General features: G+C 41.4%; 1 protein-coding gene across 9 annotated transcripts in view; it reads left to right on the forward strand.

The window, feature by feature from the left end:
- LOC112251185 (coiled-coil domain-containing protein 18-like) overlaps positions 1-18,181 on the forward strand; it is a 43,079-nt gene that overhangs the window by 20,541 nt on the left and 4,357 nt on the right. For 7 of the 9 annotated variants that reach the window (XM_042322274.1, XM_042322279.1, XM_042322272.1 and 4 more), the window contains one exon: positions 1,416-1,629. In XM_042322274.1, the coding sequence (XP_042178208.1) occupies positions 1,416-1,629 (214 nt within the window). Of the gene's footprint in view, positions 1-1,415; positions 4,303-18,181 lie in introns of those variants that run through there. The other 2 variants (XM_042322276.1, XM_042322280.1) reach the window with 1 other exon arrangement.

The following is an 18,181-nucleotide window of genomic DNA, read 5'->3' on the forward strand; positions in this document are numbered from 1 at the left end:
ACCTCCTCCCGTTAGGCTGTCTCATTGTTGTCGTGATCAGGCCTACCACTGTTGTGTCATCGGCAAATTTAATGATGGTGTTGGAGTCGTGCCTGGCCGTGCAGTCATGAGTGAACAGGGAGTATAGGAGGGGGCTGAGCACGCACCCTTGAGTGGCCCCTGTGTTGAGGATCAGTGTGGCGGATGTGTTGTTCCCTACCCTTACCACCTGAGGGCAGCACATCAAGGAAGTTCAGGATCCAGTTGCAGAGGGAGGTGTTTAGTCCCAGGGTCCTTAGCTTATAGATGAGCTTGGAGGGCACTATGGTGTTGAACGCTAAAGCTGTAGTTAATGAATAGCATTCTCACGTAGGTGTTCCTTTTTGTCCAGGTGGGAAAGGGCAGTGTGGAGTGCAATAGAGACTGCATCATCTGTGGATCTGTTGGGGCGGTATGGAAATTGGAGTGGGTCTAGGGTTTCTGGGATGATGGTGTTGATGTGAGCCATGACCAGCCTTTCAAAGCATTTCATGGCTACAGATGTGAGTACTACGGGTCAGTAGACATTTAGGCAGGTTACCTTAGTGTTCTTGGGCACAGGCACTATGGTGGTCTGCTTAAAACATGTTGGTATTACCTACTCAGACAGGGAGAGGTTGAAAATGTCAGTGAAGACACTTGCTAGTTGTTCAGCGCATGCTCGCAGTACACGTCCTGGTAATCCGTCTGGTCCTGTGGCCTTGTGAATGTTGACCTGTCTAAAAGTCTTACCCACATTGGCTGCGGAGAGCATGATCACACTCTTCAGGTACAGCTGGTGCTCTCTTGCATGTTTCAGTGTTATTTGCCTCAAGGTGAGCATAGAAGTAGTTTAGCTCACCCGGGAGGCTCGTGTCACTGGGCAGCTCTCGGCTGTGCTTCCCTTTGTAGTCTGTAATGGTTTGCAGGGCCTGCCACATCCAACGAGTGTCAGTGCCGGTGTAGTACGACTCGATCATAATCCTGTATTGACGCTTTGCCTGTTTGATGGTTTGTCGGAGGGCATAGCAGGATTTGTTATAAGCTTCCGTGTTAGAGTCCTGCTCCTGACCTCTTTTTTTATTTATCTAGTCACTGGTGAATCCTGCTTTAATTTTTGCTTGTAAGCAGGAATCAGGAGGATAGAATTTGATTTATACAAGTATCTACTTTTGATAGCAATTAACTTTACAGCGTAAGTAACTGTTCTGATGCTATCCCTGTGTATTTTTGCAGCTTTTAGATCTTCTTTGTCTGAGAGTCTGTGTCTTTAGGGGCCACTTTCCAGGTCACAGATTAAGCAGAGTCCTTGATTTAAAATGCACGTTCAGAATCTCGTCGAGGACTAGGCTTTATCTGGAGATCTCTTTCTCTGAGTGATGTTTCTAACCTTGTTCTCTGGGCCTTGTCCGGTTCAGTCCAGGATCTGGAGGAGAAGGTGCGTTTCACCAGGAAGGACAGGAGGAACTCCCTCCACCGCACCCAGCTGCTGGAGAGCCAGATGAAGACGGTGAAGGGAGAGCTGGTGGACACACTGGACCACCTGCAGGAGCTACGAGACCGGCTGAGACGCTCACAGGCCAACGCAGAGCAGCGCAAAGTTGACATGGAGAAACTGCAAGCAGGGATGAGGTGAGAGAGCCCCAAATGCAAACAGTCCTGTCCGTTGGCCTCATCTTGTGTTCCTACAGATGAGTTGGGCAGAAGCCCCTTCATCCGTCTCCCAAGTCATTTAGTACCCGAGGCTCCATTTGGTATCTGGTACTTTGGCCTCCCACTTCACTCCTTTTTAACAATGGGGCCATAACACCTCAAGCTTGAAGCTTGACGACAAAGCTGAATCCAAATACCTTATTTGTGAAAATGTATATTGCCTCAAAGTAATGTTAAAATAATTACTGTATCTGTCGTTACAATTTGTACTGCTCCCAAATTATTTGAAATACTTATCTATTTTGCTTTTGCGGGCGCCGAAGACGTGGTTGTCGATTATGGCAGCCCCCCGCACCTCTGATTCAGAGGGGTTGGGTTCATTGCGGAAGACACATTTCAGTTGAATACATTCAATTGGACAACTGACTAGGTATCCCCCTTTTACTCGTTTTTTATGTGACTTGATTTTCGTTGGGGGTTGATAAACACTGAACTTATTTCAGCTCCTATTCCCAGCACTTCTTACCCTGTCTGGGTTGTGTGGGAACTTGGAGCCAAACCAGAGTGTAAATTATTACCAAAGGACTGTGCTACAGGCCAATGGGAAAGAGCAAAAATATGATGGCCATGGTTCTGTTTTTAACTTGTGTAAAATTAGATAACTGCTGTGTTGCTTCTGTGGTGTTCTATTGTTAAGGGTTGTCCAAGGTTATGTGCTTAAAGTAATTTTCCAGGGGACAAAGACTGAACACCCCCCACACCCCCAGTTGTAATACATCACTTGGAGGCAATTGTCACTGGTTGTGGGGAATCTGTTGCTGCTGTTTTTCAAACACACACTTTCTGTGACGCAGCAGCAGCCCATACAGATTGTAACAAAGTTTAACTGGTGCTACTTGTCTTTTTATAAGGTAGACTACAGGCTATCGACATTACGTCCTTGCCTGCCCTCCAGTTCCAGTATTATGAAAAGAAAACATTCATATCATGAGTTTTATTGGGGGATTTTCCATGTGTATCCCTAGGATCATGTCTTTCATATTGTTTCATGAAACTCTTTCAGATGCTTTGTTTCAATTGAAAATATTTGAGTGCAAAGATGTGGCTGTGACCCCACTCTCCGAGAGTGTCTCAGGGGGAGTTGGGATATGCAAAAAAACATTTCCAATTCACACATGCGTATTAATACACACTTGTACATGAAACGGGAGAAATATAAGCATCCTAATTATTAATATTATTATTAGTGGGGCTTGCGAAGCAAGAGTCCCCACTTAAAAGGTGCAATATCAAATCAAATTGATTTATATAGCCCTTCGTACATCAGCTGATATCTCAAAGGGCTGTACAGAAACCCAGCCTATATGTTAGCCTAATTTCAGTTTGAGACAAAACAAATAGTCATTGTGTAGAGAATCATTGTACCATCTAAACAGCTTTGAAATATATTTTTCATAACAAAAAAGCTTGTATTTTCAGAACTTTGAAGCTATTTTACAAAACGCAAAAGCAAACTTAATGGGAAGCATAGAAATGGCGCACGTAGAACATATCTACTGCTTCGTAGACTTCCTTTCAATGAGAATGACAGATCTATAATGCACATTTCTATGTGCATTTGGTCAGGTCGCCCAAAAAGTTACATATTGCAGCTTTAAATCTTTGACATTCTTCTAACTGATTATTATTTAGAAAGCTACTCCTACACCGTTTTTCAAGCTAGGAATTCCATTCAAACTGTATAACATGCATATCGGTCTGGAATATTGTGCTTGATATCTTTTTAAACTATTCAGCTACTTCTCTGCTAATCAAATCTGATGTCGGTACAAAAATATCTGCTACCAATCTAACAATACAGCTGTTTTAGTAACCGCATTAACTGTATTTTTGTAATCACGTTTTCATAACATTAAATGACAAATTATAGGTGTGCCAAGCTTGTAGCGTCATACCCAAGAAGACTCAAAGCTGTAATTTCTGCCAAAAGTGCTTCAACAAAGTTCTGAGTAAAGGGTCTGAATACTTATATAAATGTGGTTTCAGTTTCTTTATAAATGTCCTACTACTTTATAAATTCACTGTATTTGTTTGAAACCCACAGCATGAATGATTGAGTTGCTTTGCTTTCCTAAGAGTGTTGTCCACGTGATCCTGCCTTTTATTCGCATCTTCTGACAGAAGATCACTTCGTCCTATGTCTTTCTGCTTTCAGTTCACGTGCAGAAACTGTAGTAAAGACATTTTCATAATCTAACTGCCCCACAATCCAGAGTAATACGGTTGATATAGTAGTCTATAAAAGTAATCCGACCAATTATTTAACTTTGACTCTATGTAACTGCTTTGCTTTAAATAGCTTATTAACTTTTTAAAACCTCTTCCATTACCACAGAAATACTTTTTAAAGAGCTAATGGGCGCCAGGTAGCCTATTGGTTAGAGCGTTGGGACAGTAACCCAGATCCGGCAAAATGAAAAGTCTGATGTGCCCTTGATCAAGTCACTTAACCCTAATTTGCTGCAGGGGCACCTTATTATTATAGCTGACCCTGTAAAACAACACTTTTCATTGCACCTACCCAGTGTAAGGAACAATAAAAACCAAAAAATACAGTTGAAGTTGGAATTTTACATACACTTAGGTGGAGGTCATTAAAACTCGTTTTTCAAACACTACACAAATGATCGTTTTGGCAAGTCGGTTAGGACATCTACTTTGTGCATGACACAAGTAATTTTTCCAACAATTGTTTACAGACAGATTATTTCACTGTATCACAATTCCGGTGGGTCAGAAGTTTACATACACTAAGTTGATTGTGCCTTTTAAACAGCTTGGAAAATTCCAGAAAATTATGTCATGGCTTTAGATGCTTCTGATAGGCTAATTGACATCATTTGAGTCAATTGGAGGTATACCTGTGGATGTATTTCAAGGCCTACTACATTGTAGAATAATAGTGAAGTCATCAAAACTATGAAATGACACACATGGAATCATGTAGTACCCAAAAAAAGTGTCAAACAAATCTAAATATATTTTATATTTGAGATTCTTCAAATAGCCACCCTTTGCCTTGATGACAGCTTTGCACACTCTTGGCATTCTCTCAACCAGCTTCACCTGGAATGCTTTTCCAACAGTCTTGAAGGAGTTCCCACATATGCTGAGCACTTATTGGCTGCTTTTCCTTCACACTGCGGCCCGACTCATCCCAAACCATCTCAATATGATTGAGGTCGGGATTTTGGAGGCCAGGTCATCTGATGCAGCACTCATCACTCCTTCTTGGTCAAATAGCCCTTACTCAGACGCCTCCGTACTTTACAGTGGGAAATACACACGCGGAGATCACCCGTTCACCCACTCCTCGTCTCACGAAGACACGGCGGTTGGAACCAAAAGTCTCCCATTTGGACTCCAGACCAACGAACAAATTTCCACCGGTTTATTGCTCGTGTTTCTTGGCCCAAGCAAGTCTCTTCTTCTTAGTGTCGTTTTTAGTAGTGGTTTCTTTGCAGAAATTTGACCATGAAAGCGTGATTCACGCAGTCTCCTCTGAACAGTTGATGTTGAGATGTCCGTTACTTGAATTTATTTGGGCTGCAATTCCTGAGGCTGGTAACTCTAATGAACTTGTCCTCTGCAGCAGAGGTAACTCTGGGTCTTCCATCCCTGTGGTGGGCCTCATGAGAGCCAGTTTCATCATAGCGCGTGATGGTTTTTGTGACTGCACTTGAAGAAACTTTCAAAGTTCTTGAAATATTCCGTATTGACTGACCTTCATGTCTTAAAGTAATGATGGATTTTCTTTTCCCTTAGATGGCGCCGACAGAGATGGTCAGCTCGCTTCGAATCCTTGTTTTTTTTTTAGGTATTATTTCTTACATTGTCAGCCCAGAAAACCTTAAGTGTTATCACATACAGCTGGGAAGAACTATTGGATATAAGAGCAACGTCAATTTACAAACATTACAACCAAGAATACGACTTTCCCGAAGCGCATCCTCTGTTCGGACCACCACCCAGGACATTGGATCTAATCCCAGAGGCCGACCCAAAACAACGTCGCTGCATAAGGGGTACCCAGAGCGGCCTCCTGGTCAGACTTCGGAGATGTGCACACCACCCACCACTTCTGAGTAGATTACTCGCCAATGTCCAGTCTCTAGACTACAAGGTGGATGAAATTAGGGCAAGTGTTGGCATCCAGAGAGACATCAGAGATTGTAACATTCTCTGTTTCATGTAAACACGGCTCTCTCGGAATATGTTGTCGGGGTCGGTACAGCCACCAGGTTTCTTCATGCATTGCGCCGACAAAATTAACATCTCTCTGGGAAGAAGGGCGGAGTGATGTGCTTCATGATTAACGACTCATGGTGTAATCATAACAAGATACAAGAACTCAAGTCTTTTTGTTCACCTGACCTAGAATTCCTTACAATCAAATTCCGCCCACATTATCTCCCAAGAGAACACTCTTCGATTATAGTCACATCCCGTGTATACCCCCCCAAGCAGACACCACGACAGCCCTCAAGGAAACTGGAAACCATATCTTGAGGCTGCATTTATTGTAGTTGGGGATTTTAACAAAGAAAATTTGAGAACAAGGCTACCTAAATTCTAGCAGCACATTGACTGTCGCACACATGCGGTCAATAAACTGGACCACTGCTACTCTAACTTCCGGGATGCGTACAAGGCCCTCCCCCGCCTTCCCTTCGGCAAATCCGACCACGACTCCATTTTGCTCCTACCATCCTACAGGCAGACACTCAATCAGGAAGTACCCATACTAAGGACTTTTCAACACTTGTCTGACCAATCAGAATTGTTTTGATCACGCGGACTGGGAAATGTTCCAGGGAAGCCTCAGAAAATAACGTTGATTTTATACGCTGACTCTGAGTTTATAAGGAAGTGCGTTGGAGAGGTTGTACCCACTGTGAATATTCAAACCTACCCTCACTAGAAACCGTGGATAGATGGCGGCATTCGCAGGAAACACCGCATTCAACCATGGAAAGATGACTAGGAATGTGGCAGAATATTAACAGTGTAGTTATTCCCTCCGCAAGGCAATCAAACAAGGGAAATGTAGGTATAGGGACAAAGTGGATTCGCAATTCAACAGCTCTGACACGAGACGTATGTGGCAAGGTCTACATGAAATTACAGACTACAATAAGAAACCAGCCACGTCACGGACACCGACATCTTGCTTCCAGACAAACTAAACACCATTGCCTGTGTTGAGGATAATACTGTGCCGCCTACCAAGGACTGCGGGCCCCCCCTCTTCCGTGGCTGATGTAAGACATTTAAACCCGTTAGCCCTCGCAAGGCTGCCGGCCCAGACGGCATCCCTAGCCGCGTCCTCATCATGCGCAGACCAGCTGGCTGGTGTGTTTATGGACATATTCAATCAATCCCTATCCCAGTCTGCTGTTCTCACATGCTTCAAGAGGGCCACCATTGTTCCTATTCCCAAGAAAGCTAAGGCAACTGAGCTAAACGACTATCGCCCCATAGCACTCACTTCCGTAATCATAAAGTTCTTTGAGAGACTAGTCAAGGATCATATCACCTCCACCCTACCTGACACCCTAGACCCACTCCAATTTGCTTTCCGCCTCAATAGGTCCACAGACACTCAATCGCAATCACACTGCCCTAACCCATCTGGACGAGGGATACCTGTGTAAGAATGTTGTTCATTGACTACAGCTCAGCATTTAACATCATAGTCCCCTCCAAACTCTTCATTAAGCGCGAGGTCAGTACAGGTGCATCAAAGCTGGGACCAAGAGCCTGAAAAACAGCTTCTATCTCAAGGCCTTCAGACTGTTAAACAGCCATCACTAACATTGAGTGGCTGCTGCCAACATACTGACTCAAATCTCTAGCCACTTAATAATTAAAAATTGGATGTAATAAATGTGTCACTAGTCACTTTAAACAATTCCACTTTATATAATGTTTACATACCCTACATTACTCATCTCATATGTATATACTGTACTCTATACCATCTACTGCATCTTGCCTATGCCGTTTGGCCATCTCTCATTCATATATTTATATGTACATATTCTTATTCATTCCTTTACACTTGTGTGTATAAGGTAGTTGTTGTGAATGTTAGATTACTTGTTCGATATTACTGCATGGTCGGAACTAAAAGCACAAGCATTTCGCTACACTCGCATTAACATCTGCTAACCATGTGAATGTGACCAATAAAATTTGATTTGTTTTGAACTTCTCAGATCCTCTTTGTAAACGGTTTAAACACTGTTTCCCATGCATAAGCAATTAATGAACATGCACCGGTGGAACGGTCATTAAGACACTAACAGCTTAAACTTAGGACACTAAAAGAGGCCTTTCTACGGACTCTGAAAAACACCAAAAGAAAGATTCCCAGGGTCCCTGCTCATCTGCGTGAACGTGCCTTAGGCATGCTGCAAGGAGGCATGAGGACTGCAGATGTGGCCAGGGCAATAAATTGCTATGTCTGTACTGTGAGATACCTAAGACAGCGCTACAGGGAGACAGGATGGACAACTGATCGTCCTCTTTTCTACGTTAAAATATCTGAAAAGTTGTATTAGGAAAATTATAACTTTGTAATCTGAATATTTTCCTTGGTGCCCCAACTTCCTAGTTAATTACATTTGCCTGATTTAGTTAATCACATAATGCTGATTACAGAGAATCTTTGATAAAAACTAAAAGTCTTCAGTTAATGAAAGTAAAGACACGACAACCGGAATGTCAGTGTTCTGCCATGGCCAGCGAAGAAGGATCTCAATCCCATTGAGCACTCCTGGGACCTGTTGGATCAGAGGGTGAGGGCTAGGGCCATTCCACCCAGAAATGTCTGGGAACCTGCAGGTGCCTTGGTGGAAGAGTGGGTTAACATCTCACAGCAAGAACTGGCAAATCTGGTGCAGTCCATGACAAGGTGATGCACTGCAGTACTTAATGCAGCTGGTGGCCACACCAAATACTGACTTACTTTTGACCCCCCCTTTGTTCAGAGACACATTATTCCATTTGTTAGTCACATGTCTGGAACTTGTTCAGTTTGTCTCAGTTGTTGAATATTATGTTCATACAAATGTTAAGTTTACTGAAAAAGGAACGCAGTTGACCGTGAGAGGATGTTTCTTTTTTTGCTGAGTTTATGTACATTCCTCCCAAACTGCAGGGTACCATCGTTGCTTGGATGGTTCCAGTGTCTTGGAACAGCCGCAGGGGTCATTTGTCTGACTGCGTCTAAATTTAGCATTGTGTTTTTCTCCCACACAGACAGCAGCATCATATGCTAGAAGGCTATCGGCTATGTTTATCATCTCCTGTTCTTGATCAGAGTTAGAGGTATCACAAATGTTTAACTTCAGTGAAATTAGAAAAATACCCTAGTCCTTCTGGATTTAGATTTTCTGGATATTGGGGTTTTGTGCCGAGCTCTGCTTTGTTGATACACTTTTGGGCCCTTGTGTGTGCGTGATGTACATTTTCCCTGACACCCAAAAGTACTTGTTACATTTTGAGTGCTTAGCAGGACAGGAAAATGGTCCAATTTCCCCAATTATCAAGAGGACACCCCTGGTCATCCTTACTGCCTCTGATCTGGTGGATTCACTAAACACAAATGCTTTGTAAATTATGTCTGAGTGTTAGAGTGCCCCTGGCTATCCGTAAATTTAAAAAACAAGAAAATTGTCCCGTCTGGTATGCTTCATATTAGGAATTAGAATTGATTTATACTTTGTTTTGATACCAAATACTTTTACTTGAGTCATTTTCTATTAAGGTATATTTTACGCAAGTATGACAATTGGTTACTTTTTCCACCACTGTATGTGTGTTTGTTTCCCCAGGGTGATACACAGTCAGTTGGAGGAGACATGTAGAGAGTTGGAGCAAAAGAAACAGGAGATTATAGACAAAGACATAGAAATTAAGGAAAGGCAGGAGGAACTTGAACTAAAATCCCTCCAGGTGCACCAAAGCAACCCACACACACACAATATGTACACAAGACTACATAACAGACAACCATTTTTTCAAATATGTGGTTAACTTTGATTTTTTATCACTGACAATTGTTGCTCAACGTCAACACCATGATTTTGCCAATTTCTTTAATCCATGCATGTGATTCTCTGTGTGTCAAGCTCAGTAAATTAGAGGCTGCTGTAGAGAGTCATACACAGAAGATGCAGCAGAAGCTCATCCTCCAACAGGGGACGCTGGAGATTTCCCAGAGAGAGGCCAAGGAGAGAACCAACCAGGTTTACTACATCACATCTCACTTGAGTTAACAGCACTCACCAATCAATCTGTGTAGAACAGGTTTTGTCAATCAGCAACGCATGCAACATGGTTCTGATAGATGTATGTTCTACTATGCAAAACTGTTATTGCAAATGTGTTCTGAAATATTATAACGGAGCCATGTGTTCCACAAACTCATTTTTGATGACCTGATATACAGTGCCTTCAGAAAGTATTCACACCACTTGACTTTTTTTGTCTTACAAAATTGGGATTAAAATGGATTTAATAATTTTGTCAACAATCTACACAAAATACTCTGTCAAAATGGAAGAACATTTTTAACATTTGTATAAAAAATCTTATTTTAAAAAAAAAAGTATAAATAATAATAAAACACATATGTCTTGAGGTATTCAACTTCCTGAGTCAATACATTTGGCAGTGATTACAGCAGGTGAGTCTTTCTGGGTAAGTCTCTAATACAGGTTGACCGATTTTATGATTTTTCAACACCGATACCGATTTATTAGAGGACCCAAAAAAAAAAGCTGATACCGATTAATCGGCCAATCTTTTTATTTTATTTGTAATAATGACAATTACAACAATACTGAATCACTTATTTTAACTTAATATAACACATTAATAAAATCAATTTGGCCTCAAATAAATAATGAAACATGTTCAATTTGGTTTAAATAATGCAAAAACAAAGTGTTGGTGAAGAAAGTAAAAGTGCAATATGTGCCATGTAAAAAAGCTAACGTTTAAGTTCCTTGCTCAGAACACATGAAAGCTGGTGGTTCCTTTTAACATGAGTCTCCAATATTCCCAGGTAAGACATTTTAGGTTGTAGTTATTATAAGACTATTTCTCTCTATACCATTTGTATTTCATTAACCTTTGACTATTGGATGTTCTTATAGGCACTTTATTGCCAGTGTAACAGTATAGCTTCTGTCCCTCTCCTCGCTCCTACATGGGCTCGAACCAGGAACACAACGACAACAGCCACCCTCGAAGCAGCGTTACTCATGCAGAGCAAGGGGAACAACCACTCTAAGTCTCAGAGCGAGTGACGTTTGAAACGCTATTAGCACGCACCCCGCTAACTAGCTAGCCATTTCACATCGGTCACACGAGCCTAATCTCGGGAGTTGATAGGCTTGAAGTCATAAACAGCTGCTGGCAAACGCACGAAAGTGCTGTTGAATGAATGCTTACGAGCCTGCTGCTGCCTATCATCGCTCAGTCAGACTGCTCTACCAAATCATAGACTTAGTTATAACATAACACAGAAATACGAGCCTTAGGTCATTAATATGGCCGAATCCGGAAACTATCATCTCGAAAACGAGACGTTTATTCTTTCAGTGAAATACGGAACCGTTCCGTATTTTATCTAACGGGTGGCATCCATAAGTCTAAATATTCCTGTAACATTGCACAACCTTCAATGTTAAAATGCGTAAAATTCTGGCAAATTAGGTGGCCCAAACTGTTGCATATACACTGACTCTGCGTGGAATGAACGCAAGAGAAGTGACACAATTTCACCTGGTTAATATTGCCTGCTAACCTGGATTTCTTTTAGCTAAATATGCAGGTTTAAAAATGTATACTTCTGTGTATTGATTTTAATAAAGGCATTGATGTTTAGGTACACATTGGAGCAACGATACGCACCGAATCGATTATATTCAACGCAGGACATGCTAGATAAACTAGTAATATCATCAACCATGTGTAGTTACCTAGGGATTATGATTGATTGTTTTTTAAAGATAAATTTAATGCTAGCTAGCAACTTACCTTGGCTTACTGCATTTGCGTAACAGGCAGTCTCCTCGTGGAGTGCAATGCAATCAGGTGGTTAGAGTGTTGGACTAGTTAACTAAGGTTGCAAGATTTAATCCCCCGAGCTGACAAGGTAAATCTGTCGTTCTGCCCCTGAACGAGGCAGTTAACCCACCGTTCCTAGGCCGTCATTGAAAATAAGAATGCGTTCTTAACTGACTTGCCTAGTTAAAGGTGTAAAAAAAAAAAGAAGCCCAATCAGTGTCCAAAAATACCGATTTCCGATTATGAAAACTTGAAATCGGCCCTAATTATATAGGCCATTCCGATTAATCGGACGACCTCTAGTCTCTAAGCGCTTTCCACCCCTGGATTGTGCAATATTTGCCCATTTTATTGCCCAAAATTCTTCAATCTCTGTCAAATTGATTGTTGCTCAGTGCTAGACAACCATTTTTCAGGTCTTGACATAGATTTAAGCAGAAAAGTAAAAACTAACTTGGCCACTCTAACATTCACTGTCTTGATTAGCAACTCCAGTCCAGATTTGGCCTTGTTTTAGGTTATTGTCCTGCTAAAAGGTGAACTCATCTCCCGGTGTCTGGTGGAAAGCCCAGCACCTAAGTTAAGGATGTGCATATGACCAAACTTTTTTTGGGAAAGTAGACAGAACCAAGTTTTCCTCTAGGATTTTTTTCCTGTGCTTTGCTCCAATTCTTCAATCCTTAACGATTACAAGCATACCTATATGGTATTCTGTTCAGGCTTCCTTTTCACTTTCCATTAGGTTAGTATTGTGGAGTAACTACAAGGTTGTTGATCCATTTTCAGTTCTCCTATCATAGCCATTAAACTCAAACTGTTTTAAAGTTTCCATTGGCCTCGTGAAATCCCTGAGTGGTTTCCTTTCACTCTAGTAACTGATTTAAGAAGGACGACTATCTTTTTAGTGATTGGGTGTATTGATACACCATCCAAAGTGTAATTAATAACTTCACTATGCTCAAAGGGATATTCAATGTCTTTTGTTTTTACTCTTCTACAAATAGGTGCTCTTCTTTGCGAGGCATTGGAAAACCTCCCTGGTCTTAGTGGTCGAGTCTGTGTTTGAAATTCGCTGCTCGAATGAGGGATCTTACAATTATGTGTATGTGTGGGGTACAAAGATGAGGTAGTCATTAAAAATATTGTTAAACACTTCTTACACACGGTCCATGAAACTTATTAAGCACATTTTTACTCCTGAACTTTAGGTTTGCCATAACAAATGTGTTGAATACTTGTCATTCTTAATTAGTACTCATTTTGAAAAACAGCCCCATAATGTCAAAGTGGAATTATTGTTTGTCGCTGGCTTACACACAATCTCAATTGAATCCATTTTAAATTCAGGCTGAAACACAAACAAATGTGGAAAAAGTGAGTGTGTGAATACTTTCTGAAGGCACTGTACAGGTGCAAATTGTGTAGTCTAGTGGTTCAGATAAGTTTGTGTGTCAGGTGGAGTTTCTGAGTGAGAGGCTGGAGTTGATACAGAAACAACTGCAGGGAAAGGAGGACCTGGAGAAGGTAGAGTGAGTGTTTCTCCATGCTGGAAGACAGTGGATGTATGGCTAATAATAATACTTGATTAGGGTTAAGTATATCAAGGTTTCGCTAACTCTGTCCTGGGGCCCCTCGTGGGTGTACATTTGTTTTTGCCCAACCACTAAACAGCTGACTCAAATAATCAAAGCTCAAATTGATATATTAATCCCTTTTCACATCAGCCGATATCACAAAGTGATATACAGAAACCCAGCCTAAAACCCCTAACAGCAAGCAATGCAGATGTAGAAGCACGGTGGCTAGGGAAAACTCCCTAGAAAGGCAGGAACCTAGGAAGAAACCTAGAGAGGAACCAGGCTCTGAGGGGTGTCCAGTCCTCTTCTGGCTGTGCCGGGTAGAGATTATAACAGTACATGGCCAAGATGTTCAAACGTTCATAAATGACCAGCATGGTCAAATAATAATAATAATCACAGTGGTTGTCGAGGGTGCAACAGGTCAGCACCTCGGGAGTAAATGTCAGTTGACTTTTCATAGCTGAGCATTCAGCGTTAGAGACAACAGTTGAAGTAGCGAGAGAGAGAGTCGAAAACAGTAGGTCCGGGACAAGGTAGCACGTCCGGTGAACAGGTCAGGGTTCCATAGCCGCAGGCGGAACAGCTGAAAAGAGACCATGTTTGTATGCAGCTTTATTTTATTTTTTTACATTGTTTGCAAACTAATGTGACACGTATTAATGCAAAACATGCAACATATACATATACACACACACACACACACACTTAGGTTGGAGTCATTAACTCGTTTTTCAACCACTCCACAAATTTCTTGTTAACAAACTATAGTTTTGGCAAGTCGGTTAGGACATCTTTGACAACTAATTTTTCCAACAATTATTTACAGACAGATTATTTCACTTGTAACTCACTGTATCACAATTCCAGTGGGTCAAAAGTTTACATACACTAAGTTGACTGCCTTTAAACAGCTTGGAAAATTCCAAAAAAATGATGTAATGGCTTTAGACGCTTCTGATAGGCTAATTGACATCATTTGAGTCAATTGAAGGTGTACCTGTGGATGTATTTCAAAGCTGACCTTCGCGTTCCTAGGAAACTATGCAGTATTTTATTTCTTTACGTGTTATTTCTTACATTGGTACCCCAGGTAATCTAAGGTTTTAGTTATTACATACAGTCGGGAGGAACTGTATGAGAGCAACGTCAACTCACCATCATTACGACCAGGAATACGACTTTCCCGAATACAAACAGTGTAGCTATTCCCTCCGCAAGGCAATCAAACAAGCTAAGCATCAGTATAAAGACAAAGTAGAGTCGCAATTCAACGGCTCAGACACGAGGTATGTGGCAGGGTTTACAGTCAATCACGGATTACAAATAAAAAAACAGCCCCGTCACAAACCAGGATGTCTTGCTCCCAGACAGACTAAACAACTTCTTTGCTCGCTTTGAGGACAATACAGTGCCACTGACACGGCCCGCTACCAAAATCTGCGGACTCTCCTTCACTGCAGCCGACGTAAGTAAAACATTTAAACGTGTTAACCCTCGCAAGGCTGCAGGCCCAAACGGCATCCCCAGTCGCATCCTCAAAGCATGCGCAGACCAGCTGGCTGGTGTGTTTACGAACATATTCAATCAATCCTTATCCCAGTCTGCTGTTCCCACATGCTTCGAGGGCCACCATTGTTCCTGTTCCCAAGAAAGCTAAGGTAACTGAGCTAAACGACTACCTCCCCGTAACACTCACTTTCGTCATCATGAAGTGCTTTGAGAGACTAGTCAAGGACCACATCACCTCCACCCTACCTGACACCCTAGACCCACTCCAATTTGCTTACCGCCCCAACAGGTCCACAGACGACGCAATCACAACCACACTGCACACTGCCCTAACCCATCTGGACAAGAGGAAAGCTATGTGAGAATGCTGTTCATTGACTACAGCTCAGCATTTAACACCATAGTACCCTCCAAACTCGTCATCATGCTCGAGACCCTGGATCTCAACCCCACCCTGTGCAACTGGGTACAGTGCCTCTTTGCTTGACATCGTGTGAAAATCAAAAGAAATCAGCCAAGATCTCAGAGAAAAAAAATTGTAGACCCCCACAAGTCTGGTTCATCCTTGGGAGCAATTTCCAAACACCTGAAGGTACCACATTCATCTATACAAACAATAGTAGCCAAGTGTAAACACCATGGGAATTTTTACTCTGATTAAATGTCAGGAATTGTGAAAAACTGGCTACGGTGTATGTAAACTTCCCACTTCAACTGTGTGTATATATATATATATATATATATATATACACACACACAGTACCAGTCAAAGGTTTGGACACACCTACTCATTCAAGGGTTTTATTTATAAAAAGTATGAAAAACCCTTGAATTAGTAGTTGTGTTAACTTTTGACTGGTACTCTGTGTGTGTCTGTGTGCATATGTTTGTGCGATAGATAGATATTTTCTTTTGCTAAACATGTGGGGCTCAAAGCAGAGCCCCACCCTGCCCTGAATGACAGGTCGCCACTGCTTCAGTGTGTGACAGGTTTGTGATTCTGAAAGGACAGCAACCGATATAACAGCGCACTCATGTAGGAGAGTGCAGTTTTTGTAAATCAAATCCAATTTTTTTTGTCACATACACATGGTTAGCAGACGTTAATGCGAGTGTAGCGAAATGCTTGTGCTTCTTGTTCCCGACAGTGCAGTAACATCTAACAAGTAATCTAACAATTCCCCAACAACTACTTAATACACACAAATGTAAAGGGGTGAATGAGAATATGTACATGTAAGTATATGGATGAGCAATGGCCGAGTGGCATAGGCAAGGTGCAGTAGATGGTATAAAATACAGTATATACATGTGATATGAGTAATGTAAGATATGTAAACATTATTAAAGTGGCATTATTTAAAGTGCCGTTGTTTAAAGTGACTAGTGATCCATTTATTAAAGTGGCCAGTGATTGGGTCTCAATGTAGGCAGCAGCCTCAGGACCCAATTGCACAGGGCGGTGTTGAGACCCAGGGCCTCCAGCTTGAGGATGAGCTTGGAGGGTACTATGGTGTTGAATGCTGAGCTGTAAAACACAAAGGGCCAGTGGTGTAGTGGAGGGTATACACAGGTATAAACTGTACACCCACTTTTTTTCAGTTTGTATTGCATATACTCACTTCTTAATCCCTACTGATGCGTAATCAATGTAGTCGATTATGTAGTAGAATAGGGAAATAATGCATAAAGTCGCCTACACATTCACAAAGCACGTGAAATATATTTATATTTAGTGCCTTAGACCACTGCACCACTTGGGAGGTCATACTTCTGTTGTGTTTAAATATTTGCAGAAATCCATTCAGGTGTATTTTGTGGCTTTTGGCAAATGCATTCTACTGATCTAAAGTCACGCTGTTGCAACTGCCTGTAAACACACAGTCCAGTTCAAAGGGAATTATGGCAGGCCCTTGTGGCAAATGGCTTGTTTGTAATAAGGTCTACTGTAGCTCTGATTGGCTATAGTGCACCGGTCTGCGTAGACTCCAGTCCTGGACAAGACAGATGCTTTTATTCTGTTTTATTTACTGCAGTGTCTATTAATTGTCCAAACGCATGGCCCCTTTCACACTCTATATTGCTATAGGATTTCCACAAATGCCTTAGTATACGTAATTCCCAAACATTCTAAGAATTTATAATAACGTGAAAATTACCATATCTAATTGGTCGCTTGTTAATAAAAAATGTTTAAAGTGTTATATTCTTCCCAGGGGTGTATATGAACAGATTTTAATAAGATATCATGTTGCTAAAATGCTGTCAGTTTGACATTAAATGCAACAATGTTTCACACAAAAGTTGTTTTTCAAAGAGATGGCTAACAGCTACAATAAAAAACACAGTTCCACTCACCAGATGATAATTTAAAACTTAACTAGTTGAAAGTTATTCTTGAAAAGAGAGACGCTAACAAATTAGCAACAACATCCTCTTTGATAACACCTGCTGCAGCCGCTGCAAACTAGCCTATAACAAAAGCTAGCTAGCTAGACACTGGAAAAATTACTGCTCGCTCTTGCGCAGTGTCCTATTGGCCTTCAAGAAGGCAGAATTTCCATACATTTTTGTAATAACGGTCGCAGCCATTAAGTCAATGTGATTGGTTGATTCCACTGTCACTCCAAAATTTTGCCCTAATACAGTTGACTGGCAGATGCCTTTTATCTAGCTCCTAATGGCTTAGCCAATGGCTGACTTAGCTAGCTAGATTTATCTCCCCAAAGACCAGCAAAGAAAAATCGTGATTGGATATTTTTTCAGCTTCAGTGTTAACCCTTTCCAACAAAAACTGAAGAGATTAAATCAGAATATTATTGAAAATAATAATATAATTATAATATTATTATTCTAATAGTTATTTTATAAATCCTTAGCCCTTCTCTGAAGGTGTGGAAGGCCCATTGTTCCCCACTGTGTTTGGGTTAGGAATCATTTGTAGAGTGTCTCTATTTTCCCTCAGCATGCATTTTTTCACTGTTCTGAATGTCTAAAAATGTTCCGAAATATGAACACAGAAATACTGGACGTTTTAAACTCTTATTATTGTGGTGATTTGACAAAATAGCAATCATGGTCTTGAATTGGACTCGCATTTTTCTGACCTCGGTCTTGACTTGGTCTCTCGCTCCTTGTCCCCCTCCCGGTCTCGGTCTTGCCTCGGACTCGATTTCCTCCGCTCTTGTTCTTGAATGTGTCTCGCTTTAGGTGGTCTCGAACACAACACTGCCCTGTAGTCTCATGGGTGTTCTAACCAGATTCCCCGGTGGGAGTCATTTTTTTCAACACTTGGACACTGA

This window comes from Oncorhynchus tshawytscha, linkage group LG05 (assembly GCF_018296145.1).
Source record: "Oncorhynchus tshawytscha isolate Ot180627B linkage group LG05, Otsh_v2.0, whole genome shotgun sequence".
NCBI lineage: Eukaryota > Metazoa > Chordata > Actinopteri > Salmoniformes > Salmonidae > Oncorhynchus > Oncorhynchus tshawytscha.